A 27,256-nucleotide genomic window follows, 5' to 3' on the forward strand; every position below is an offset into this window, starting at 1 on the left:
GTTGGTCCCCGAGGGTATATGCACAAATGGCCCCGCAAATTGAGTCTACACCACAAACAGTGCATGTTTACTTCATCATTATTCACTTTCCCATCATTCAGCTTGTTCTAGACTGTGATTTATTACCCGGGCCCTTGGAGGTTGAATCATGTAATATCTCAGGTTTATCACTTTGGGGGGGGTGGGTGTTCTTTGAAGCTAAGTTAGATTAGTGGGTGTCTGGCTGAAGCTTCTTCATATCTATTGTCCTCTATGTTCAGTGTTCTACTCTTTATTTCAAATCTCTTTCTTACTCTCTCGCCCGTCGTCCTCCCCGCATTTACTCTTCATCTCTCTCTCCTTCTCTTTCCCTGATTATCCATCCCTCTTACCGTCCCTCTGCATCCAGCCCTCTCCATTTCCCCCCCTCCTCCCCCGCTCCTCCCTCGCTCCTCCTCTGCTCCCCTGGGTGGATCATTATAGGGGCATTAGTAGTAGGTTTCATATGTTTTCACTGCAGCCACTGCATTATTCACGACCAGGGAAGGGTGTCCTCTTTCACTGCGCCCTTTAACCAGCACATGCACACAACACACTACACAACAGACACTTCATCGCGCACACACACAAACACACACACACACACACGGGCAGACTGACTGGACAGAGAAAACTTTGTCTGTTGTGATATATTTGGCACTTAGCGGTCATACTCACTAATGAGGAAGGGGAGGTAGGTGTCAGGTGCCGAGGGGATCGTGTCTTCATGGAGCAGGCCCCACCCCGCCGACCAAGGCTTTCATTTAGCCAGCGCTTTACCGTGGGCCGTAAACACCGTTATTGTGTCAATTTATGGGGCCGTAAAAACCGACAAGGGCAGATAAATCCTGACGTTGCCCAGGATGCGGTCCCACTGGACCCTAATGAAAGCGGTTTTAAATCCAAATGTAACTTAATCCTTACTGTACTAAATGCCAGGCCAGTGTTTTCCTTTAATAACCACTGTAGGTCAAAATGTGCAAGTAAACAGGTTTGGTAGGACACTAGGTTAACGTCAAAGAGTCATATCCATAGGCAATAAAGATGCTTGACTGTCTCAATATGCTGGGGGGTGGGGGTGGGGGGGTTATATCTCTCTATGGAAATGAAACAAGCTTATTTGTCTGGTGTAGTGGGATCAGATATCACGTGTGTGTCTGCCCCCGTGATTTTAGTGGACACTGGTGTTTATACTTTGAGCGAAAGAGAGGGACAGAGACCTAAAGACAGACAAAGCGACAGAGGAAAACAAAAAGAGAAAGAAAAAGACAAACTACTTCAACCGTGTGACCCAATCGCAGGTAGAAGAAAAAGATGTAAGGAGCCCATGAACACGCGGACGATATGGATGTCTCCTTTCAAGCGAAGGCCCACTATATCTGAGCATATTTAGACAACAACCATTGCCTTGACAGCAAGTGAATTCAAAACGCGCGCAATATCTAAATACAACTTTTCTATTCCCAAAGTTGTATAGCAATGAGAAATGTTGCTGTGCTAGAGGTACGCGGGGAGGGGCAACGCACACACGCAGCAATCTGACCCCTGACTCAGACGTGTTGTCATTCACCTGGTTACTAACACCATGTTGTCATTCACCTGGTTACTAACACCATGTTGTCATTCACCTGGTTACTAACACCATGTTGTCATTCACCTGGTTACTAACACCATGTTGTCATTCACCTGGTTACTAACACCATGTTGTCATTCACCTGGTTACTAACACCATGTTGTCATTCACCTGGTTACTAACACCATGTTGTCATTCACCTGGTTACTAACACCATGTTGTCATTCACCTGGTTACTAACACCATGTTGTCATTCACCTGGTTACTAACACCATGTTGTCATTCACCTGGTTACTAACACCATGTTGTCATTCACCTGGTTACTAACACCATGTTGTCATTCACCTGGTTACTAACACCATGTTGTCATTCACCTGGTTACTAACACCGTGTTGTCATTCACCTGGTTACTAACACCGTGTTGTCCTATCAACAAGAGCTGCTGCTGAGGATATTAGAACAGTGGGAGAGATTGGTAGTTGCTTTTTTTCTAATTCTGTTCATACAAGAAAAAGACCCTCCGACACTGCCGTTCATTCCACTCCACTGAACCTTCAGTGAGAGATCATCTTTAGACCTCCTAGGTTGCAGAGAGCAGATGTGAGGAAGGTATCCCACAGAAGGTGACTGTTTGCATTTTACACTATATGGAAATGTCCCTCAGACCCTTGTCTGGCAACAAGTCTCTTTAATCACAATTAAACCTTTGTTGGGTTAAAACGTTCTTGGTGGCCTCTGCTGCATGTTCTACCGTGTCAACTTAAAATATGGCCACTTCTCCTTTCATGGCTTAATAAAGAGGAGCCTTTGTATACTCCTCTTTTGACTGGGCTTCTTTTAAAGTATGTTATGTACTAATGGTCCTTGTCTTGGTATGGATTTGTCCTATAGATGTAGTTTTTGTGTAGGTAGAATGTGCATTAGCAATGTGTGAGTTGATGCGCATGACTGTGTGTGCACGTGTGTGTGATTGCATGCACATTTGTAAACCTTGGTGAGTATTTCAGGGTAACTTACCACTCCATGCTGTTTCAGCAATCTGCATGAATCAGGAAACTGCACTAGAAAATAACATTAAGCCCGGGACTTTGTTTTGTTCCTTAGTGTATGTGCATTTGCTACGGAGTTTTAGCTCTTTGACTCCTTCACATCTAAGTTGCATGCTTAGTAAAACAATCTGATGCTGCTCTTCTCATATCTACATTATTAAACAGCCTTTATAAAATGCCATTATGAATTGAGCAAATAGCCTATTAAACAATGAATAATTCAACTTCACTGACAAATGTAAAGTACACATGCTATACGCTCAATATTTCAACCATAACCGTATTACAGTATTAACAACCACCCTAACTGAATTACAGTATTAACAAACAACAGTTACTATATTGCACGAATAATGAACAACAGTAACTGTATAACAGTAATAATAATCAACTGTAACTGTATCAAAGTAATAATAAACAACCGTAAAGCAATTACAGTAATAATAAGTAACTGTAACTGCATTGCAATAATAACAGTAACACTTTATTGGGAGTCACTTTATTGTGACAATCAGCATGATTTTACCTATCTGCTAACCTTAACCTTTATCCTAACCCTAACTTTAACCCTTTCCTGAACCATTTGTCAATTCCACAATATCTGTCATGTTGAATGCTCTCCATTTGTTAATTATTTGCCTCCCAGACTGATGTGCTCTCACTATCCTCTTCCTGATGTCCTCTGAGATCTCCTTTCCTCTCAGCATGGTGTGTTTTGCTTTCATCCGTGTATTCTTGTCTCTATCAGAGTACCTCCTAAACTCGTTCCTAAAGATCCCTCCATTGATTTGTTCATTTGGTACCCAATTATTTACACACTTGAAACTACTTAACTGCTTGATTTGACCTTTATTTTTGCACCTGCACTAATTCCTTTTCAATGTAGTTTTTTACTACATGCATTTCCTCTAAACCAACATATATGGAATTGGTAAATATAACCCTTTTATGTCAGATTAAAAGACATGTCATGGTGCACACCAAAGAACAACCAAATCTAGAAGGGGTTGAAATACCTTCGGACAGCACTGTATAATATATTTACATATTCACTTCTATATATTAACTTGTATGTATGTATTTGTAGGATTTCCTCACATTTTCTGAATAACTTACTCTGCGGATGGGTGCCTTCTGGGCCGACCTTCGGTCTCTCGTGTGCTAGGAGTGGATAATGGTGCATGGGACGAGTTGTTCTGGGGCCCGGTCAGAAAGGCACTGTCAGTGACTATCAAATAATATGACATCAATCTAAGATTAAAATACAATAATATTTATTAATTATTTCAAATGTACCACTAAGGATGAACCAATGAGTCTAACAATTTAGTTAACACCAATGTTCGTATGAATACATTCATCTTTCTCTCTTTCCCTTGTAATATTATTTTGGGCCTGTTTTCCAAGAAGATCTTCTTTCTGAGGAGTGGGTGAGGTGGTGTTTGAGACGGGTCAGTGTTAAAAGTGTTGAGAAAATAGTCCTGTAGCATAATGTGAGCTGTTCACCATGTTACAGTGTATAAGGAACACAATCACATTTACCTAGTTGACTTAATGTGTCCCGTATTCAGACAACAGAGAGACAGATTAGTGACAGTATGTCAGTGATGTTGCGCCCTTGCGACATGTCTTCTTACCCATGTCATGTCATACTGGCCAGACCGGAGGTCGCATAGTGGAGGCTGCAAATACGATCAGCGGCGTCTGTGTTGGGGAACGGGATGGTCAGACAGAGATATGCTCTGTTGACTACTAATCACCGTAAGCTCAGTGCTGTGGTCGTTAGCCGGAGGAGCACCCTCCTCAAATCACTTTCTGGTCAATCAAGAGGTGTGACAAGAAGCAGAACGCTTTGGTGGTATGTACTTCAGGAGACAACACATGAATAGTCAAGCGCAGTAATCTCAACAATAGAAATGTGCATAGTGAGTTCTGTCTGGCAATATTTTCCCATTTTTACCACTCTTACCATATACCTACAGCTTCTTCTTGTAAATTATAAGCAGCCTGTACATCAGAATATGCGGTCGGCCATCAGTTCTAATGTTGTCATCAACAGCAGATGATCGCTTTTTTATACCCTGGAAGAATAGATGTTGAGTGTGGCCTGTAAGCATCCAGTCTAGCAAACAGATGACCTGTTCTATGTACTGTTCTATGTAAACAATCGAACTGTTGGAAGACATAAAAAGGAAGGAAGAAAATAACACTAGATTGTAAAACAGCAGCAGTAGACACTAAAAGCTGCTGACCCTATGACTTAAAGCATTCAGTGTCTGAAGTTAACAGATTTAACATGCACATGGGTTTGAGTCTGGCTACCGAAGTAATTAAATGGCAGGTCAGACTTCTCAGCTGGTGTGAGATGGCACAGTTAGACTAATACTGTCATGAATAACCAAAGATGAGGAATTAGACCCATTACCATAGAAGACCATTCAACTGACAACTTCCCTGGACTTAACATGCAATTATGCAAGGTTACCAGAGAGAGAGAGAGAGAGATCAAGAGAGAGAGTGGGAGAGGGAAGAGAGCAGAGACTTATGGAGCCTTCTGACTTCATGGTTTTTAGAAGTAATTCTCTTCACTCTCTCGGTGTGTTTGGAGATAAACGGAAAAGGCACTCAGGGTCTGGAGTGGAAACAAAAGATGAGGTATAAATGTTTAGATACAGCTGAAGGATTGTGAAGGCTATACCTACGATTGAGGCCTATAACTACTAAAGCCTATATCTACTATAATTTAAGTCAGGCAGTTCAGATTAACGCAGAGTGCAGTGGACAAGGGAGAAGGACAGAAAAAGGCCACATCCTCCAGCTTGTTTTCAGGGTGGGATAAATTAGCGCTATTTCAAGTTGTTTTGAATAGGGCATTATGCAAATGAAGAACACATAACCTTAGTTTAAAAAAATCTGAATTTAATGATGGAATGTTTTTGGGGGATTTGATTAATCAATTTATTTACGTTGTTATCGGCAGATTAACCGATTATCAAAATAGTTGTTAGTCCCACAGTGACTGTACCTATTTCCAAAACGACAACTAATACTGACGTTTATAACTCTCTGAAATGGAAGCCATTTTGTCCCATTCGACATGCTGTTTAACCCTAGTCAAGCTCTGTGACTCAGCGGTGTGATGTGTACCCCGACAGGCCATACATAGATCATGTAAATGTAGTATGGTGGAGCCCCGTCTGTGTCCTGATTTGCACTGCAGGGATGTTTATTCTCACACATAGATACAGTATGCTCATGCACAAACATTCACACACACACACACACACACACACACACACGCGCGCGAGCGCGCGCGCCCCTGCCTCCCGGCAGCAGCTCCTAATCGATTATAGTGCACCTAGGTAATTTGGTAAAAAGCTGACTGCTGGACTCCTATGCGCTGTGTTTTTCTACAGAGGTAGAAAAAAAGAAAATATATATATTCAATCAATATATTTAAGGATGTATCAGATTTTAGTTTTCAGATGAAGACTAAACTGCTCTGAACATCAATTTGCTCGCTATTAAGTAAAGAGCTAATCCTATAATGTATTCATTTATCCAGAGTGCTTTACAGCAGTGAGTGCATACATTTTATTACCACCCCTCTTGGGAATAGAACCCACAAATGTGGCATTGCAAGTACCATGCTCAAACCAACTGACCTAAATGGTACAATATATATCTCATGCAGACAATGAGCACCGAAATGCCACTGTGTAGCTTGTGTATTTCTAATGGATTACTGCCTTAGAAATAAACTACACATAAGTATAGTTATATCAGCTCAAATTAAATAATTCCATTTTGTCTGAATTGCTGTGTTAATAACAAACAAATGAATGACGTCCAGGCAAATCTACATTGGCACTTGAAAGTATGTAAACCCCTTGAGCAATTGTACATTTTATTAGTATTTACCATGCAATCTTTTTATCTGACATAACACAGGCAATCATGCATAAAAATTAAAAATGAATTAGGTGCAAATAAAAGTGAACCCCAAGTTGCATTGGTTAAATCAAGTAGGTAAGTAGAATCAGGTGGGTAAATAATTGGGTACCAAATGAACCAATCAACAAAGGAGGGATCTCTAGGAAATAGTTTGGGTGGAACTCTAATGAATAGGAACAAGAAACCTGGTCAGTGTGGTGTTACCCATACAGATGATTACAAAACACACTATTGACAAGAGGAAAAGAGAGCTCAGAGAACATCTAGAAGAAAGTAGTGAGAGCACATCACTCTGGGGAAGGCTATGAAAGATTTGAGGTTCACTTAGTCCACTGTGAGACAAAAACTTTACAAATGGAGAAATTACAGCAACTCGGCTTTGACGTGGACACCCTTCCAAAATATCCTCAAGAACCACAAGAAAAATACAGAATTAGATAAATGCCAATCCAAACATAACATAGATTTGTAGACATCACTTTCTGCATCACATGTTACTGTGCATGCTTCAACAAAATGAACAAAATGAAATCCATGGGAGAGTTGCTAGGAAAAAGCCTCTGCGGTTAAAAATTAACCAAACTGCCCACCTTTGCCAGAGACCACCTGAACAAGCCTGAAGGTAAAAAAAAAAAAAAAGAGTCCAAAATTGACCTTTTTGATCACAATAAAAACTAATTTGTTTGGTGAAAACTCAACCCTGCCTACCACAAATAGAAAGTTCCCAACAGTCAAGCATGGTGGAATGTCCAGATCCGGGGCTGCTTTTCCTCTTCTATACCTGGTCGACTGCATATTATCTAGGGAACCATGAATTTGGATAAATACCAGGAGATTCTTGAACAGAACTTCAGGAAATCAGTCAACGAGCTAAAGCTGGGCTGAAAATGTGTGTTCCAACAAGACAATGACCCAAAGCATTCAAACATATCTCCCAAAGACAGGCTTAGGAGAAAGAAGATTTGTGTTTTGGATTGGACAATTCAAAGTCCTGGCCTTAATCCAATAGAGATGGTGTGGCAGGACCTGAAGCGGGTAGTGCATGCCAGACACCCTTCTAGCCACACTCAATTGGCTGGGTTCTGTAAGGAGGACTGCGCAAAAATCTCTCAAAAAGTTGTCAAAGGCTGATTTCATGAAGATCTTTTGCCTTTTAATGTACCTCTGGTTTTGACAGATCTGGGGAGAATTATATTTTCTTACTATGCACCTTGGCCATGGAATAATCTGAAAAAAGATATAAAACTAGGCATATTTATATCCATGGATTAATTTAAGAACATCATCAAGAATATATCATATGTTTTTGTTTGTGCTTTTCAATGTGTTTAAGAATTGTGGTTGAAACTTTTTTTATTACTTTATTTTAATACTTACAAAAACAATGACCAACCTTGTAGGGTTCATATACTTTCGAGCAGCACTATACAGCACACAATTATTCTATTATTATTTATTTTTTTACAGTCAGTTGACAGCTGAAGCAGTCTCTATAACATATGAATTTGGTTCCTCTTCTGCCTGGCTAGACCACCTCTATCTCTGTTCCTAGCCGAATCTACAATAAGGGTTTACACCAAAACCTTTGTCTAACCACCCAGCAAGACATTTCACCAAAGCCACTTCTTCCCATTCTATCTGTTGAATCGCTAAGGTCTTCCAAGTTTGCCTCATTAATGTAGTGAGAAGTCACTGTGGGGAGTTGCTAGATGGAAAACTCTTCACCCACCTTGTCTAGCCTGTCCATCGATTAGGGGCAACATGGGGCTAGATTAGGTATGTATGAGCAGGGTCCTGGACATAGAGACTTGAGCCACTCATCCAAGACTTAAATCCATGTTGCAGCGTTATGTTTACAATTAAACTAAAGTCACTCCTAACTTCCATCTCTCACATTTAGTTGCTAATAGCGTCTGATCATATTGTTTCTTTAATTGTGGCATCAGGGAGTGTAAAGAAATCCATCACTTTGACTTGTATCTGAGGCTTTGTGCATTGTTGTTCTGTGGTAAAGTTTATCAGAGCGGCTATCGGGAGTTTTGTTTCCATCCATGTTGGAAGTATATTCCCTGGCAGCTAGCTAGCTACTTCTTCTCACGTCATGGTAATTAGCCAGCAACATCTAAGCTTACAGGGGATTTCAGTGCACTGGCTGCTGTTTATCATCCTGAGGGTTGCCAAAACACTTAATGGATCCACTAATTGAGTTGCCAGCCTCTTTTTCACCTACCCCTTACCCTCTCTCTTTCTGTTGCTTCCTGATTCTCTCTTTCTCTCCATCTCTTTCTGTCCCAAATGTTTTCTCTCTTGTCTTTCTCTGTCTTTCTCTCATCCACCCTCATTCACCCCTACCCCACAAACACACACACACACACACACACATTCCCTCACTCTCAGTGGGATGTTAATATTGCTTGGCATAGCTTGCAGCGGCTGTCAGTTAGCGAGCCGGCCAGCCGAGGTAAATATCCCGCATTGATTAGGCAGATTTGCATAGACACCGTAGGCCTGGAGCAGACAGGAGAAGAGTGGAATGCTAAAAAAAACAGCATATTACATAGACAATGAGAAAGATCCTTCAAAATACTGTGTGTGTGAGATAAGCTACAAACTGGCATCTGTTCATCTGTGCTAGCCATGCAGTGAGGGCTGTTTCAGAGACAGGCTTTAGCGTATGTGGGCCTTTAGTTTGGATGTGCTTGTGTTGATTGGCCCTGGTCTGTCGGGAGCTTAGAGGTTCTTTACCTTGCCTGCAAGCATCAGTATGCAGACACTCATACACACACACACACACATACTCACACATACACTACACTATGGCACTATGGGACCTGACTCAGGACAGCTAGAGGTAATGGATCTTGGCTAGGATATTGGGGACTGCCTACATGAGCTGATGCTAAAGTTTTAAGATTGTTTAAAAGCAACAACAAAAAATATGTTGCTATTAAATATCAATCATGTTACTTCCATGCCCTTAAACTCTGAGGTCAGCCTGGACTTTGTAGCCCACCAGTACTGACCTTTGCCCTCTCTAATTCAGTATTATCACTTTAGAGGTGCATTTGTTGAGTTGTTGATTCAAAATGTGTTTTTTCATCTCAAAGATTGTATGCCATGAGGCACTATACAGAAAAAGAATATAAACTTTTCAGCTTGTTCTTAATACTAATCAGACACTCCCTTTCTATGTCCTTTTACAGTATATACCTTTTGAGACTGGCTTTTGGCTTAGCTTTGTGGCTATGCAGATGTTATTGTCCTGTGCTGCAGACCAACATTTAGACACACCTGACAACCAAAGCTCAGCTCCACTTCATAGGGACAAATGTTTCATCAAATAAAAAAAATGATTAATCTCGATTTGAGGACATGTTTACGCTCTGAATAATTTGCAGCCGACTGGCAATTAATGGAAAAGGATTTGCCTGGATTAGCTGTTTTATTTACTTACCAGTGGGCCAGGGTGACGCACACTCTTCGGTAAGGTTTGCAGAAACAACAAAACTGAGCTAATCTACTACAGAGTTTCAATAGACAGTTTCCTAGATTGGATTAACAGCCAGTGTACAAGATTGGTAGAAGACATATAGCATGAATGCAGAAATATTAGTAAAAAAGTAAAGATGTATGTAGAAACATGTTAAAAAGAGAAATACACACAAAAAACAATATAGCAAAAATGTTGTTATCGCAAATATGACACTTTATATTGTGTTGTTGCATATCACTGAATGTTAGGTGAAGGCATCAATGAGTGCATCTCTTTGTCAGGCATTGAATAGGGGACTGAGAAGTATGCCCAGTCTTTTGTCACCCCCCTCTGGACAAAACAACCATAATATGTGTCCAATCGAAAGACATGTATGGCGTGCATGTGCTTTACAGTCGGCAGTAGGCCTTTGTGATCTAAAACCCAATGTAGTGAACACTGGCAATGTGTCGCCTGAAACCTTTCCACGTCTTCTGTAGAGGTACTCTACAGTAACATGTGGTTGTTCCGATCCGGACTAGTCCTCTCCAAATAGTGGAACGCTCATCCTAACACCAGCGGGTCACAGTCGCCTCAGCTACATGTAGATTTTATAGACTTTTCCACTGACCCACACAGGGGAGTGTCTGAGCAAGTGCACTAACGCTGACACACAAAAGTAGACCGCCATTATTGTAAGCCATGGCTGGATTCACTTACACTCCTAGATGAAAGGTGTAATTTTACACTTACTCACTCCATTGATTTTGTGTCCGGCCCGTTGCGTATAAGAGAAATATCCCTATGTGCGGCAGTGGACATCTGTAAGCTTACAGACAGCCACGGCATTCCTCTTAACATTGCATATGGGAACGGGACGAGTGAGGCATCGGTGGTTTATGACATTAAACACGGTCATTCTCAGCTGTTTGGCTGTGACATCGGAAATCATTTCAGATTTTTCAGTGGGAATCAGTCAATTACTTTTCTCATTGCTTTTCGCATCTGCGATCTCCTTCCTCTGAACGACAGCGATCAGTCTTTCTCCACACTAAATATACATTCTATGAATAATTTTGTATTTAGTGAGGGAATGTAAATGACGCCTGCTTATTCATCTTTATGAATTCAATTTTCATTTTTACACCCATAAAAAAACTTTTGGGAAGTTTGCGTATGTGTGTTTGTGTGTGCTTGCAGTTCTCACCACAGACCCTCTCTCGCCTGCTCCTATTCAGTTTGTGTGTGTGTCTGTGTGTTTTTGTGTGCATGTGTGTCGGTGGGTGGGTATGTGCTAGTGTTGTTCTGCGTTCCAGCGAGCGTGTGTGTTTGTTTTACTGTCCCGTCAGCCCCGGCAGTATTTACGATGCCTTTGGTCTGTCCAACCCCTGAGGAGTCCCTTACGCCTCCAGATATTTATAATTTCATAACGCTGCTCCATGACAACGCTTATTTTATCCCCTTCCTAATCTACTCTTAATAAAGACACGCCAAACTGAAAAATGAGCACGGCCGGAATGATGGAGAGAGAGTGCTGGTAAATCAGAGATGGAGGTGCAAGGGATTGTCAATCATTGGGACCCTCCGATTGAGCCGCCCCGTTCAATAGCCATGATATTTATTAATGGAAATCCATGCAAACTATTGAGAGGGCAAGATGGAGGTGACAGGGGTAAAAAATTGGACTGACTTAACAACCGCGACGAGAAGACGTCGCCGGGGAAATATTATGGCAGGTGTTTGAACGAAAGGCTTTGATAAACACAGCAGAAGTTTTTCAATTACCCGACTGCCCGTGCAGTAAAGAGTGAAAGATGGAGAGCTGAAAGCCACTCAGATCAGAACTACGCTCTACAGTGCAGTGCATTGATGTCTGAGAGGGCTTTGACTGCTTTGCCTGAATATGAACTCAACGAAAGCAGATTAAGTGTAAAAGTACTTCCCATATTTTCTCTGTCATACGCAAGCCTTTATAGTATGGAAATAGGACATTAAAGATTGCTTGTGAAATGTCACATGAAAATGTTATATGGGTCATTCTCTGAGCTCATTTTCCCCCCGAAAAAGCTGGATATTGAATTTAATGATATTGTGTGTCTGTGTTTTCTCTCATTTCCTGTCTGTCTGCCTGTCTGTCTGCCTTGTCTGTCTGTCTGCCTGTCTGCGCGTTTCTGTCTTTGTATCCGTGTTTCTATTTTTTTCTGTCTTCTCTCTCCTGTTTGGTGGTGAAGCAGACATCGGAGGACATTGTGTCTTCGGCGGAGTGTTCTAGTGACGACGAGGACCTAGAGGAGTGCGACTCGAGCCATGCAGGTGGGCTAGGTTAGTTTACCTCTGCTTGCTCTCTCACCCCATACGCACCTGAGGATGAAGCACTGCATTCTCCAAGCATCACAGCCCCATGGAAACGCTATGTGTAACTTCCAAGATAGAAACCAAAAATGTCTAAATCTAACAAAACAGAATTTATCAAGCAACACAAAGTATTGAGGAAGGATTGTTATGTTAAGATCTGATTCAATTACATTAAACATAGTATGTAAAATAGTCAAATCTGTCAAGAATCTCCATCTATAATATAAAGACGTCGCTGTGCCAAAAGACGCACCAAATAGCGACCTAATTGTTACATGAGTTACACTTGACTATGGGGTCCAATTTAACATGGTCACGTGAACACATACAAATTTTGTCCTCTCAGCTTTAAATTTGGGAGAGAAAAACTGTAGGACTTTAATATAAAGATACAAAATTGGTATGGAAATGTGCCATGTTCTCTGTTGATGCTTCAAAATGTATCATTCTGTGTTTGGGTCCAACGCTTTTGCCATGTGGTATTGTAATGACTTGCATTTTACTCATGATACATTTTGAGAGTCTCTTCTTAAAGATTAGCTTTCAGCTAAATGAATGTGTGTTATCTAGCAGGAATTGAATTAGTGGTTTATTTACGTTGGTTTGTTTTTCATTTTTGTTTTCTCCATATTTAGAGGCTTGCCTTCTTAAAACATTTATTAATAGAGAACAGATATCATCGAATTTCTGTGTACAAGTCTTTGTTTTGTTTTTTTATAGTTTTGCTTCAAGATGAACATGTTATCCTGCTGTCTTTTTCCAACCCAAATATGAAAAATAGAATATTGAGCTAACTTAGAAGTTTCAATTCACACCCCTTTGAGCTTTTTGAGAGAACTTGGGAATTGCCTCAACATGTTTTGATAAATATAACATGCCAGCTATCTTTTATGGATCTATGGGAACCAAAACCAACATTTACCTGAAGCTTTTACTTCTCAAGCAAAAATTAAAGCTTTGAAGCATGTTTATATATTTATTTTTATTTATATAAACAGTAAGTCAGTAATTAAGTTCAGGTAACACTTTACTATAGGGGTACATTAATAGACATTAGTTAATAATGTAGTAAGTATTAACAAACATGAGTTACTTAATAAATATGTATTCGTCTTTGACTGAAGCCGTTATACATGTAAGTATTAATTGTTAGTTAATATTAGTTAACATTTACTACATTCATTTAATAAGTGATTGTTCTGTTGAAGTTAACAACTATACATACATTTATTAGTGACTGTATCTTACCAAAAACTTTTTAGACTGTGCATTTAACTTACTTACTCTTCTTCCACCATCACATCTTACTCTTGAGAACAGGTTCAGAGCCAAAGACAAACTCAAATGTACTCATAACTATACCTTATAAATGCTTGTGTGCACAAACGGTACATTTACTAAATAGTGAGGAAATTACGACGGCAGCAACTAATAGATAAAAATCGGTAACATCGATAATAAAAATTGTTAGCAATGAATGTCCTTATGGATTAGTCTGGTCGGCATGAAGACGCAGCAAAAATACATTTTGAAAGATGGCGGAGGCTATACCAGAGGAAGTCATATACGACCAACAACTTCTAAAGTTTGGGATCACTTTACTTAAGTATTCAAGGAAAACAGTTTTTTTCTCATTTTTATTTGTTTAATAACTACTGCCTACTGTTGTTTTAATGAAGGCATTGTAAAAGGATAAGATAAACACTGAAAACTTTTTTTCTAGCTGATTAATCGAAGTAGTAATCGACAGATTCATCGATCAAAATAGTTAGTTGCAGCCCTAGAGGAAATATTCACCAAATGTACTGCATTGTATGCATGACCATTATGGTATATTTGAAACCAACAGCAATAAATATATTACCAACATTTGTGGGTTATTCATTAGCATGACTTAATAATAGTAAACCTTTAACTAAAAGCAATTGTGACACTTATTGTAAAGTGTAAACCATATGAATAGCAATTAATGGATACTTAACTTTTGTAGAGTCTTCATTAGCATTACTTAATAGTAGTAACACATTAATTAAAGGCATTTGTGACCCGTATTGTAACATGTAAACTAAATGAATAATAATTAATGGATAATTAACGTTTGTGGAGTCTTCATTAGCATTACTCAGTAGTAGTAAAACATTTATTAAAGGCATTTGTGACCCGTACTGTAGAGTGTAAACAATATGAATAGTAATTAATGGATTGTTAACATTTGTAGAGTCTTTATTAGCATTACTTATTGCATATGTTAATTATCCATTAATTGCTATCCACAATGTTTGCACTTTACAATAAAGGTCACAATTGATTGAATGGTTTACTGTACTACTATTGAGTCATGCTAAGGAATAGCTCACAAACGTTGGTAAAACATTTATTGTTGTCGGTTTCAAACATACCATAATGTTCATGCCTACAGTACATTTGGTGAATATTTCCTCACTATTTAGTAATTGTACTGTATGTGCACACACAATCATTTCTAATGTATAGTAGTCACTCAAAGATGAGTACATTCAAGTTTGTCCTGTGTTCTCAACCTGTTCTCAAGAGGAAAATGTGATGCTGGAAGATTGGAAGAGTCCAAAAAAAGCTTGGTAAAATACAGTCATTAATAGATGTATGTATAGATGTTTGCTTCAACAGAAATAAACATGGATAATGACATATTAAATTAGTGTAGTAAATGTTAATACATTTGAATCAATACTGTTTGTTAATATTTACTACATAATTAACTAATGTTAGTTAATGTATCCTTACTGTAGAGTGTTACCAATTTCACATTGGCTTTCACACTATCGATTAGATCACCTTTTGCAAATGTAAATATTGTTCTAGGAATAGTCCTACACTGTTTTACAGCATGATGTTAGTTCCTTGCCCTAAAAGAATGAGCAAGGTGAACTTTTCCCTAGTTTAAATCCTCCAATGTAAACTTCAGCTATATTTTCCTACCATTAGCTTAAAGTCAATGGAAGTTGTTTGGATATGTAAATCACATTTACATTTATTTTTAGCTCATGTAATGACTTTTAACTAAAGAAAACTGAACTACAGATTACGATTTTTCCTGACCAATATTTTAGGGGTGAATATCTTTATAGCTCATTTAAAGAGACAGAAAAGTGGAATATTTAGCACTATAATATTAAATATGCATAATATATTAACCAAGTCACCTTATGACAGTCCATTATGAGGTTAACTATAAAAAAACTAACTCAGCACAGCCTGAGGTAACATGATTGTGACTCAAAATTACACAAATAAGAGACTCAAGATGATATGAAATGTAGTAAAAACTAAAATATGTTATCTCAGGTATTGCCCACGTAAACCATGAGGGTGTCGTGTTATTACTAGCTGACCATCATCCTGTCAGAGGTCAATCCCAAGTCCTTCCAAAGTTCCTGGAAGAGATAGCAATGTAAAAGAGCACAGGTCTGCTCTTTACGGTAGCTCTCTGAGCTCTCCAGAACTCTGAAGACAGATATCATCAGGGCCCCAGTCATCCAATCATACGTTTACACAGAAATTCACACCATTCTAACCCCGACATCAGTTGACGTGGACAGCTGCATGCTACGTGGTCTCGTTATTTATTTACGTTTGGGGTCGTCATAGTTTCTTTGCGAGTGAAGCATGTGTGGGGTGATTTTTTTGGTAGCAGTTTTAATACTCTCACATGCAGTTTTAGTATGTTCGGGTCTCTTGTATTTCCGGTTTGTGTTGGTTATGATTTTCGAGTCATTGTCTTTCATTTATCTGCCAATTATCCATAATAACATTGCGGTTGTATCAACTCATCATGTGCAGCATCACATTTTGGTGGTTGAAATTTATTTTTTTCTTCCCTCATCTCTTCTTCGAACATTTGTGCCATAAGGCTTTTTTCAGAAAACATTCCCATTTTTTGATTATCAAAGCAAATGAAAAGGCAACAAAATCTTTTCTTGCCATCAACTTGTTTGGCCTCAAGCAGGAGACTGTAATATCAAACCAAAGAAAGTTGTGTTTGAAAAATAATATCATATCTTGTAGACCCCTACCCCTGCCTATACTCCTTTCCCTCCCTCTCTCCTCTCTCAAACCTCGCCAAGCCGTTCTGCATTCAATTTATTTCAATGCAGATGGCATTAAAAGTATTTTATTGCCACAAAAGTATATCTGTTTTCCTCTATAAGTTGCTCTTCAGCAGTCATTTTGTGGCATGGCATTAACAGTAGTGGCTTACCCACCCATTCTTAACCTAATCACCCCTGGGCGCCTTCCGTCTCTTCCAAGCATGGACTCTGATTGGCTCCATCGTATATCTGACTCTTGACCCCATAACCCTGCGTTTAGGCTAACAGGGCTGGTTTGTCTTTCTGGCCACTTTGAGTTTCGCACCCATCTTTACGGTCGTATCGACATTGCCTGTTGACATATTTCTTCTCTTCTCTCTGCACTGTCTGTTTTCGTCTGTTCATTTTTCCGTCTGTGTTGAGGTGTTGTCATGTGATTCTGTTCTCTGTTTGTAAAAGTGTTGAATATTCCCCCTTTCCCTTTCAGGAATTCCACAAGACAGATAACACTGGTGCAAATTAAAACATACATTTTCATTGAATTCCATACATTTTATGAAGTGAAAGTCTAGAGTAAATAAAAAACAGCAGGCTCTAAACCTTTTATTTCAATGATAATAGCGTGCAAGTGTTTATTTCCATGTAAGCCTATACTAGCATCATAAAGTGTAGAGACAAAAGCATTCATACGGTTAACTAAACCAATAAAAACTCTCCGATGGTTATTAAAACCATGCTGCCCTAAAAACGCAACATAGTTACTACAAATTTGGTCACAAATCTTTCATCCAAGCCCAGGGGTTCCGTGGAGGCAGTGCAATCAACCAGCACAGACCAGGTTTGGGGGATTAGTAATCGAATATGATTGCCTTGTCTCGTTGAGCTCTAGCAATTCTTAGCAATTTGTAGCGGCTTGGGTCGAGGTAGAAGGTTGAAGACAATGTTCCGGGCGTGAGGATTCTGTTGTAGACTGCCTGGTTGAGCTAGTAGCTTGATAAGAACTAGATCTTTTTGCATCTGCTTCAGAAGATACATATCTTAATACTGATTGCCCTGACTTCGCTGTGAATTGCTGCAATGAAGCAGGGCCTTAATCACAAATTGGATGTCTCAAAATTGTAGGTATTCTGTGCGCAGAGACACAGCATAATGCAATAACATATATACAGATGTGAAGCTAAGTGAGAAAAGTTGATGCAACCTCCCAGCCATTCAAATGTAGCAGTTAAAGATTGAATGTAACAATGCTTTACGGCAAAGAAATTCCTTGGCATCAATCTCAAAGTAAACAATGATTTGCCGCCAGCCTTAAATTGCACAATGATTTTGCAATCCTGAACCCTAAGCCAGCTATATTGGCAGTGTTATTGCAGTGTTATTGTAGATGGCAGCTGAATTTTTTTGTTTGTTTTTTGTTTTCAGACAGTGTTGATGAGATACACTATATGGCCAAAAGTATGTAGACCCCCTTACTAATTATAGAGTTCAGGTATTTCAGCCAGGCCCATTGCTCACCGGTGCAAAATCCAGAATAGGTGTAAAGCACGCCACCGAGTTCACAGCTCTGCAGAAAGTTATAGGTGCAAATCATTTACTGAAAGTATTTTTCTTCTTAATTTCAGCATGTTTAAACCTAGTTTAAAATTGTTTTGCTATGCACAGTAATTTCGCAACATTAATTATATGATAGACAAACGTGTTTCAGTTGCTTATCTGTTGCATCAACTCTGATCGACAAAAGAAAAAAATTTGTGAACAGTTATTGTTAAAAGCATTGATTTAGTGGTAGTACATTGATTTAGCGGATTTGCTCCAGAAAGGTGACGCTCAAAAGCGCAAACACCACACATCTGAAGAATCTCCTGATTCACCACATGTATTTTTACAATATAATTAAGCTTACTCTATAATAGTGGCATAACATTTACAATATAGACATATAAGTTGTTTATGAATTATTGTACAACAGTAATTTGTGCAACAATTAATCGTCAACTAAAATGTCATAATCGTGGCAGCCCTAGTTATACATTTGAAGAGAACATCTAATAACGTCATTAGTAACAATGTGGAATATGTCCGTCGTGCATCGTAATCTAAAATATTCAAATGTATGCAGTCACTGTGTAACCCCCTACGGGGTCGTCTGCTGATTGACATCAACTCTTCTGTAACGCCAATGCTGATTCTGATCAGAATCAGTGCCAGATTTCAGCCAAGGTTGAAGGATTTATGTTGTGTTTCAAGTGCTTGCTTATTTGTCCATTGCACAAATAAGCAAGCAAGACTGGCAGAGACAGGAGAGCATGTCTCATCGGCAAACCACTCCTAGTTTATCAGACACAGCCAGGTGGGCTTCAAGATATATTTCCCCAGGTATTATGTGTCAATCATTGAAAAGGAAACTGGGGCAACTCTGGGATTCACAAAACATCAACTATTCCAGGGTTTTGGTTTTAAAGTGTGAGTGTATTGTCAGACGAGGAGAGAACTGGCCTGACCTAGCATCAATCGAACCGTTTGTTCAAGGTTGACCTCAGGCCTATATACGTACACTCAGTACAGCCAATTGTGTCCCCCTCCCATGCATGGTTAGACTACATGTCTCACAAGCCTTTCTGAGAAGATCGGCATAACAAGATGTCCACAGCCCTTAAGAACTTAGCCATAGTTATACTTTGCTGTAGCCATGTCCCGTTTAGTGATAAGAACAGAAACACACATACAGACCTCACTCATACAGACCTCACTCCACATAATGGCCTCACTCAATTATTTCATTACTTTGAATTTCTATTTAACATAGTAATAAGCAAAATTATTTTATTATAATACGGAATAACTACATTTTCCACCAAATGGCTCGAACATATCTTTACACTATCAATTAATATATTTTTGGCCCTTACTTCCCTACCTAATGTTTTCTTTTCATCATTCCCAATTGTAACTATGCCCCAGTCCCCTCGTAACAACTCCAAGTCTCAAATCTAAACTACGATTAACAGTTTGGTGCTACAAAAGAGCACTTTGCCTCCTGGGAATGCGTAAAGCTCCTACCATTTTTGTCAGAATGTAATTCTTGACAAGGTCCCATACATGTAAGCTCTGAATTATCTTACAGTGTTCATGTAAGCACAAATGTATGTATGCTGTATTGGTTTAGTCCTTTGCATATTGATGACAATAACACATCGAAAATGTCATGTTAAACCTAAAACTGATGTGTTAAACTGATACTTTGGATACTCCAAAGCCATTCACTGCCTTGGTAGTCTGGCTGTAGTGGGGGGATCAAACCGTTACGACAGTCGTGTCTTTCTTAACGTCCATTTCAATTATCTTCTATGTGGCTGACTGCAGGGGTGTGCCCTAAGTAGGACCACGATTGTTGATACATCTGCTGTGATGGACATAGAGCAGAGGACACTTCTGTGACCACAACCCAACTCACGGAGGAGCTAGGGAGGCGGATCTAACTAAAAAACCAGGCCTCCTTCGATTCTGCTAGGGGCTGCGGTGTTTCCACGTAATGACATAGACTCGTTCCTCACGCCCTAGCTGGTGAGGACCAGGCATTAAAATTAGCAGATACCTTTCTTTTTCCAAATAGAATATGAACACATTCCCAACATTCTCTAGATTTCTTGGCATTGCACAAGGGTAGCGAGCCATCAAGCGGCCGTTTCAGACCCACTGTTCTAGGTGAAATCTGTCAAAGTGTCCTCTGTCTCCACTGGCCACTGTGCTTTCTGCATTTCAAGATAAGAGTGCCTGTATCTCTCTTCCGAGGGCTTCTCAGACATTCGCTTGGTACTATCTCTCAGCGAGGAGTGGTTCGACCCTCATGCCAAAATCAATGTTCCACCTGACATTACACACTTTTATGCTGCGATGATTCGTGTCCGCAAGAATAATATCAAATGCATTCGCAATTTATTTAAGCTCCCGGTAGTTTTAGAGATAGTAAAAATAAACAGTGTTGTGACCGAGGAGTCTAATGGAAATTAAAATAGTTCAAATTGTTCATCAGATATATTCAGTTTTCATAACATTAAAAAACATACACAATACACATTACAATAATTCTAATACCTCCTTGTGGAATTCCTGTATTTCTGTCTTGTCCTGAAACCAAAAGCTGTGGGACTCCAAAGTCCTTAATATTTCATCCAGAATGTGATTACTTCTATGTCAAACATACACATTAGCATTCATGATTGTGAATAATTGGAATACTGCATTAGAAGACATTAATTTCTTAGCTCCCAACAGCCATTGGTTGAATCGGCTCCTTTACTTACTCTAAATGTACTCAACCTTTAATGTCTTACTTTTAACGGACCCAAGCTTGCTGTATATTTATTTTCTACTTTCCCTAAATGCAACTTACTTTAAGCATGCATCAACATCTTGCAGTACAACCAAAAAAAAAAAAAGATGAACCCATTCTCAGCCAATATTCTTTCTCTGACGTACTCCCAGACTGCACGCCGGGTCCATGTCTTAAGACTAACACGAACAGATTAATTTGTCATCCAAGTACACATGATGGAGGGGACGTCCTCACCCGACTGCCCCTCCCAAATGTGTCTGTTTTCTAGTGTGTGCATCTGGTTGTAGTGTGTGCAAATTTAAATGGCTTTGTTCTCTCATCTTCTATGGACATTTATGATTTGATAATTTACCCGTTCATATTTTTTGTATCGATATGTTGAAATTGATATATGACATTTTGGTTATGATTTTCGATTTATTTGGATTACTTAGTTTACTCAGTTTGTTTTTGATTAAACGTTAGTTTTGACCACTGAATCAGATTTGAATATTCGTAATCCCAGTCTCATCATTTTTATAGAATACATTTTTTTTACTTTTTTGACGGGATTTGGAATTACTTCAGCGAATGAACTGTGTGCTTTAGACCACTGCTTTTTTTTTTATCATCCAAATAAAAACAAATGTAAAAGAAGATAAAAACATGTAGTTTTCCTCTGTCAAAAAACAGTCTATTAAAGTACACAATATTTGGTGAAGCGGTTTCAGATCCCTGTGATGTCGTCCTTGGTTTACAGATTTTTTTACAGCTATTTTGATAAACAATTAAACTTTGTTATTGACCGATTGATTACTTTAAAGAAAAAAAAAACTGCATGGCTAAGAAGTTGCAGTTTAGGGTTTGTCAGACTGTCAGTGTTGTTAGAGTTCTGTTCTTTTCTGTAGATGGGCATGTATATGCTCATTGTTTGTATATCCCCATCCCTTCCTTACAGCCAAAAGCTCTAATGCCGCCCGACCGCTTCGTATTGCCTTTACATGGACATGGCAACTGACTTCCACTATCACCCTCACCATCCTCATCTCCTCTGTAGTATGTTCATAGGCCCCTCCCCCCTGTCACTCCCCGCCCCTCCCTCTCTTTAGCGATGTTAAAATATGGACAGTCATCCATCCATTCTAAACTAAAGAACAAATACAAACTAAGCAAAAACGTACATTTAATAGAATGTAGATATTTATTGAGAAGTCTATCCAAGCGAAAACGTATAGATGTACAGTTTTTTGTAAAAGCTGGATTATTTATTGAAGAAAAAAAACAAAACAGAATTATGGTAAAGTTTATTTTTCATGTTATGTGGTGTGGATGTTTGTGTTGTTGCCTCCCTGTACCATCATGTCTACAGATAAATTAAATAAGAAGTCCAATTGTTAAATTATTTTTATCTATACAAAACTATACCTAGCCAAGAACATTCTTACACAACTTTCTTTTGTAAACTTTTTTTCTTCATGCCAAAATCATGCGGGCAATTTGTTGATGTAAGTTCACAAAGACGATGTGGTATGCTTTCTTCCTTGAATAATGTTTAATTGGGCTGTTATGATGTCTGTGACTGACTTGCGTGTTTTTGAATGTTTGCTTCGTAGAATATGTAGCTATATTTATTTATTAGATTAAATTGTGCTCTTAGTTCGTGAATGTCTGATGTAGTAGTGATTGCTGTAAATTCTGTGATAAAATATAATGTACGTTTGCCTTGATTTTCATTTAATTTGTTTATAATTTCAGTCAAGTTGCATCAGTTTGTATTGCTTTGGAATAAGACAGCTGTTATTAGAACACTGTACGCAAACCTTGATGGCAGCAGAATTGGGCAACTGAGATGACACGCTGAATGTCCACCATACCCCTTTAAGAAACACACCCCTTTTACTCTGTCCTTTAAGACAACACTATACTTATAATGTGATAGCACCCAAAATCGTGAAAAAAAATATTGGATTAGTTACCTCATATGTTGGCCTACTCTTGTGTGTTGCGTGCTTACACTCTCACACACTCACACACACTTAATGCACAATTCTTTTTTTTCGCCTCCTAAATTAGCTTTGTCATCTTTCTGAACCATTCTCCCACAAGTGCCTGCAAGATGTGTGGATTTGCAAGTCTAATTCCAACCTCTCAGTTCCCAGTGTAGCCCTAATCACTACATAAGCTCTTCATTGCGCCGGTGTTGTTGTTTTTTTGGTTTTTAATGAGATACTTAGTTTGAAGCAGGGAACAATGTTGCTCAGAGAACAGTTTTTTTTTTGTTGTTGCCTGGCTTACTTTATAGTTAGAATAATGCTCTCTGAATTGCAGAGAGGGAGAGAGAGGGGAAAGAGAGATTCTGAGCTGTTCTATCGATTCAAAAGTATGCAATCAAGTGCAGTGAGAAAGCATAATTAACAGCTTTTTATATTGGAATCCCCTGGCTGATCCTTGTTTACATTAACTGATTGCTTACAGTTAATTTGTAGGCATATTAAAGGACCTACTGTTTCTTGATTCCCCCAGTGCAGTCTTTATTAATTTAAATCATAATTTTTTTTCAATAAATCACAATGTTTTTATTTATTGAGTAAGAATATTATTTATCTCCCTGAGGCTTCTTTGGCCATTGAAATGTCTGATCACATTGGCGCCTTAAGATGTTTTCATAAACGCCATGATTCATTGACAGGATGGTCTCGGGACTACCCCCTTATCCATGTGAATTGGTTTGGCATAATCAGATTATGTGTCATGATCTGGGTCTAAAACTTTATGTCACCTGAACAAACTAAATTCAAGGGTTTCTCATCGCTGTACAGTTACAGTTACATGCACTGCCCTTTTAATAGTTCATTATTGATACAAATGAGGCCATTGTTGACAATGCAGAAAAGATGAAGTTCTTCAAAGTAGACCTTTTTAATACAATTTTCTTTCGCTGGGATATACTAAAATGAATTGTCCAATGCATCATGTTCTGAGGTGATGAAACAGTTACATTGCGAGGGGTCACAAATACTCACACAGTTATGCCGAGGACAACAGGCACACCTCCCATGACACATGCAAAAATATATCTTTACTTGGTGAACATTCAGCTGTCATTAGTCTGACCCATAAGGTCCTGCCATTATGGAAGCTGTACAGAGCCATTCAAAAGGTGAGAGGCTGGGGCCAGCTGGGGAGCCAGATCTTTCCAAATGGCTCTATGGTAGTCTACCCAGCTGGGACTTCATTTAGAATGATATCCATACATCCAGGTTTAACTAAACTGCTACTTTTATTTTTCCAAATAGTAATATGGTTTATGTACTTCAGCTACATGATGATTTTAGTGTCACATAAGAGAGAATTAAATTGAGTTTGCTCTACATTATGTTGGCCCTATTAGTTATCTTTTTTAAGGAATGTGAGATTTCAAGATTTTGATCATTGTTCTACATATCTAGATGAACTTGAGAATAGAAGGAAGAACTGGATAATATCATGTTTCTTCTGATTACCAGATAAAAAAAGAAAAATATGTTAAGTATATATTTTTAAGATTACTGTGCAAATGTCTAAGCTGCCAGCTTTGGAGTATTTAGGTCTAGCTCCTTTGCTTATGGAGGACCTGGCTAGTGGCTACCGTCTTTGGAGATTTCCAGCAGTTGAGCTTACGTCATGATATGCTTATTTAAATAATCTCCCAAATACCCGGATACCTGAGAAATGGTGTCCGTATTTTTGTCTGACTCTGGGTATGTACAACGATGCTTGTTGTCTCGAAATCTTGCAGTGTCCCCTTCGGTGCTTTCTTTGAACACACCCGGTCTGGCTCACCCTAGCACACCCCTTACAGCCTTTTGATGCGCACAACCTTTTTAGTTTTTTTCTTTGTTCTGTTTTCACGTATGTTGTTTATTATTTGAAGTTTTGTTGTGTAAGTACAGTGTTTTTTGTTTTGTTACAGTATTGTGTTATTTTAGTGACCTCTTTAACATTTTTGGGTGAATGTGCTAGATGTGTGTAAAGTTGCCACACTGTCCCTGCATCTCCCTGACATGTTGTTTTCTCTGTCCCCACCTCTAGGAGGTGAATTAGTGACCCCAGTACTTTTAGAGGACCCGTTAGTGCTGCCCCCTGTAGCTACTCGTGCCCCCTTCATCCCCCTCCCCCCAACCCTTCGCCCACCCCCCACCATTATTGAGACCACCAAAGAGTCCCTGTCCACGGCCACTGAGGCGGGGGTACCTTGCTTGTCGGACCGAGGCAGCGATGATTGTGATGATGATGATGGCTTGGTGATATCGGGGTATGGCTCAGGGGAAGCGTTCAACTCTAACCTGCCCCCTACTGATGATGAAGATTTTTACACCACCTTCTCCTTGGTAACAGATAAGACCTTGTCCACGTCGGCCTATGAAGGTGGCTACAAAGCTCACGCGCCCAAGTGGGAAACCAAGGACTTTAGACCTAACAAACCGTCCTCAGACCGCGGTAGGACTACCACTACCGTCGTGCTGCCGCTAGCCCCCGACCAGAGCCGCTACACCTCCACCGCAACCCAGCGCCGAGCGTCACCCGCCAAGCTGCCTGCCGGCAAAATGAATAACCGCGAGCTAAAACCCCAGCCTGACCTAGTGTTGCTCCCGTTGTCCACGCTGCCTTACGAGGCAGACAGCACCAAGCAGAGGGCTCCTGTAATAACCTCCCCCGTGTTCCGTAATGTACCCACAGCCCTCCCCACCCAGCCCGGCGTCAACCGAGTCCCGGGGCCCCCGGAAGTCTCCCGCCAGTCAAGCAGCACCACAGGGATGGTCGTCGGGATAGTGGCGGCCGCTGCCCTGTGCATCCTCATCCTCCTGTACGCCATGTACAAGTACCGGAACAGGGACGAGGGCTCCTACCAGGTGGACGAGAGCCGGAATTACATCACCAACTCGGCCACCCAGAGCAACGGAGCCATCATGAAGGACAAACAGCAGAGCTCAAAAGGCAGCAAAGGAAAACAGAAAAACAAGGACAAGGAGTATTATGTGTGAGCGATGGACGTTGCAAGATAGAAAGAGAGAGAACGCGAGGAAGAGAAAAAGAGTTACATAGAACTTTATTTAACAGTTACTTTCTAAGGAGCTACAACGACGAACGATGGTAAATTAATGGAACGGTTACTTCATGCTGTGCAGAGTGGTTGAACTATGACATGTTCTGTAATATAAAGCACACTTACTATTGTAAGCATTACAAGAAGGCTAATAGCAACTTTAGTGACCTTACTCTTCAATCTGGTCGGAGACGTAATCAGTGTAGAACTAATTAATGGCTACCACATCATTATCCTAAGTGACTTTTAGAGCTATGTGATCCTTGGCGTAAAAATCTTGTTTTTTTGTAAACCTGTACAAAATAAAGATGTTCATATATCCTGACCATTTTGAGCATGTAAGCGACATTAAGTGCTTAACAAGAAGGTCAGGACAAAAAGGATCATTGTAAAGCCAATGAAAAAAAATGGACTCCTGCCGTAAAAAGATATGACTAATTTGTATTGTTTATACATGATAAAGGTGTGCTGTCTTATAATTGTTTTGTTTTTTGCTCTACGCAAAAAAAAAGGGGAACAACAACTACTGTATGTATAAAATGAAACCAAGAAAGCTCATATGGCTAAGGACAGATCTCTTAGGATTTCTTCAGATCTCATAGCTCTGATCTCATCTGATCTCGACATGATTACTCTTGTTGTGTGACGGATGGACAGAGTGACTCTGACCTGTTTGACCGTGGTGAGAAGTGGTGGGTTTTAATTGTCTTGGTAAAAAGCAACTGATTGTAATGCATGCCCATCCTACTACTACGGCCCAGTACAGTAAAGTTCAGTACAAAATACAGTGTTCAGCTTTGACTGAACAGTCCAGTTCTCACAAACCCCAAACGGTATACTTCTTCATCATCATCAGGACTACACAGCTGTTGATTTTGTACCCTAGAAACTAAGAAAATATTATTATCCCTAATGATAAAAAGGTCTATTATTGGTTTTCAGCCATTGCTGGTTGTATCTTTGGCAGGCCTCTGTGTATTGGTTCATCGCCTCTTGTTCTATTTTCTATGGAGCTGTTCCATTGAGGACAGAATGCAGTACTATAACACTGTTAAAGATGTCTATACAGAAATAAATCTAATGTGAAAAGTGTGAATTATATCTGTTGTCACAGTCAACTGTGTCAAACAAACAAATTTGTTTACATATTTTATTACATTCTAGCCGTTGTACTTTGTAGGTACTAGATATTGTACATACCATCCAAGTTGTAATTTTTTAGTACTTCTATTGTACAGACTGATCATATGGTTTATCAGTGTATTTCATGAAGAAAAATCTATAACTGTTAACTGACATGAAGAAAGACTTTGAAATAGAGAAAATACACGTTTTGTAAAGAAAGAGAAAAACTATGTTAGGATAGA

General features: G+C 39.5%; 1 protein-coding gene across 25 annotated transcripts in view; it reads left to right on the top strand.

The window, feature by feature from the left end:
• nrxn3a (neurexin 3a) overlaps positions 1-26,990 on the top strand; it is a 336,640-nt gene extending 309,650 nt beyond the window's left edge. For 4 of the 25 annotated variants that reach the window (XM_020054223.3, XM_020054224.3, XM_020054226.3 and 1 more), the window contains 2 exons: positions 12,298-12,388; positions 24,875-26,990. In XM_020054223.3, the coding sequence (XP_019909782.3) occupies positions 12,298-12,388; positions 24,875-25,827 (1,044 nt within the window). In that variant the 3' untranslated portion in view covers positions 25,828-26,990. Of the gene's footprint in view, positions 1-12,297; positions 12,389-21,761; positions 22,309-24,874 lie in introns of all 25 variants that reach the window. The other 21 variants (XM_013137420.4, XM_020054234.3, XM_010878620.5 and 18 more) reach the window with 13 other exon arrangements.
• Positions 26,991-27,256: the final 266 nt, after the last annotated feature.

Source organism: Esox lucius, chromosome 15 (genome assembly GCF_011004845.1).
Source record: "Esox lucius isolate fEsoLuc1 chromosome 15, fEsoLuc1.pri, whole genome shotgun sequence".
Classification (NCBI taxonomy): Eukaryota; Metazoa; Chordata; class Actinopteri; order Esociformes; family Esocidae; genus Esox; species Esox lucius.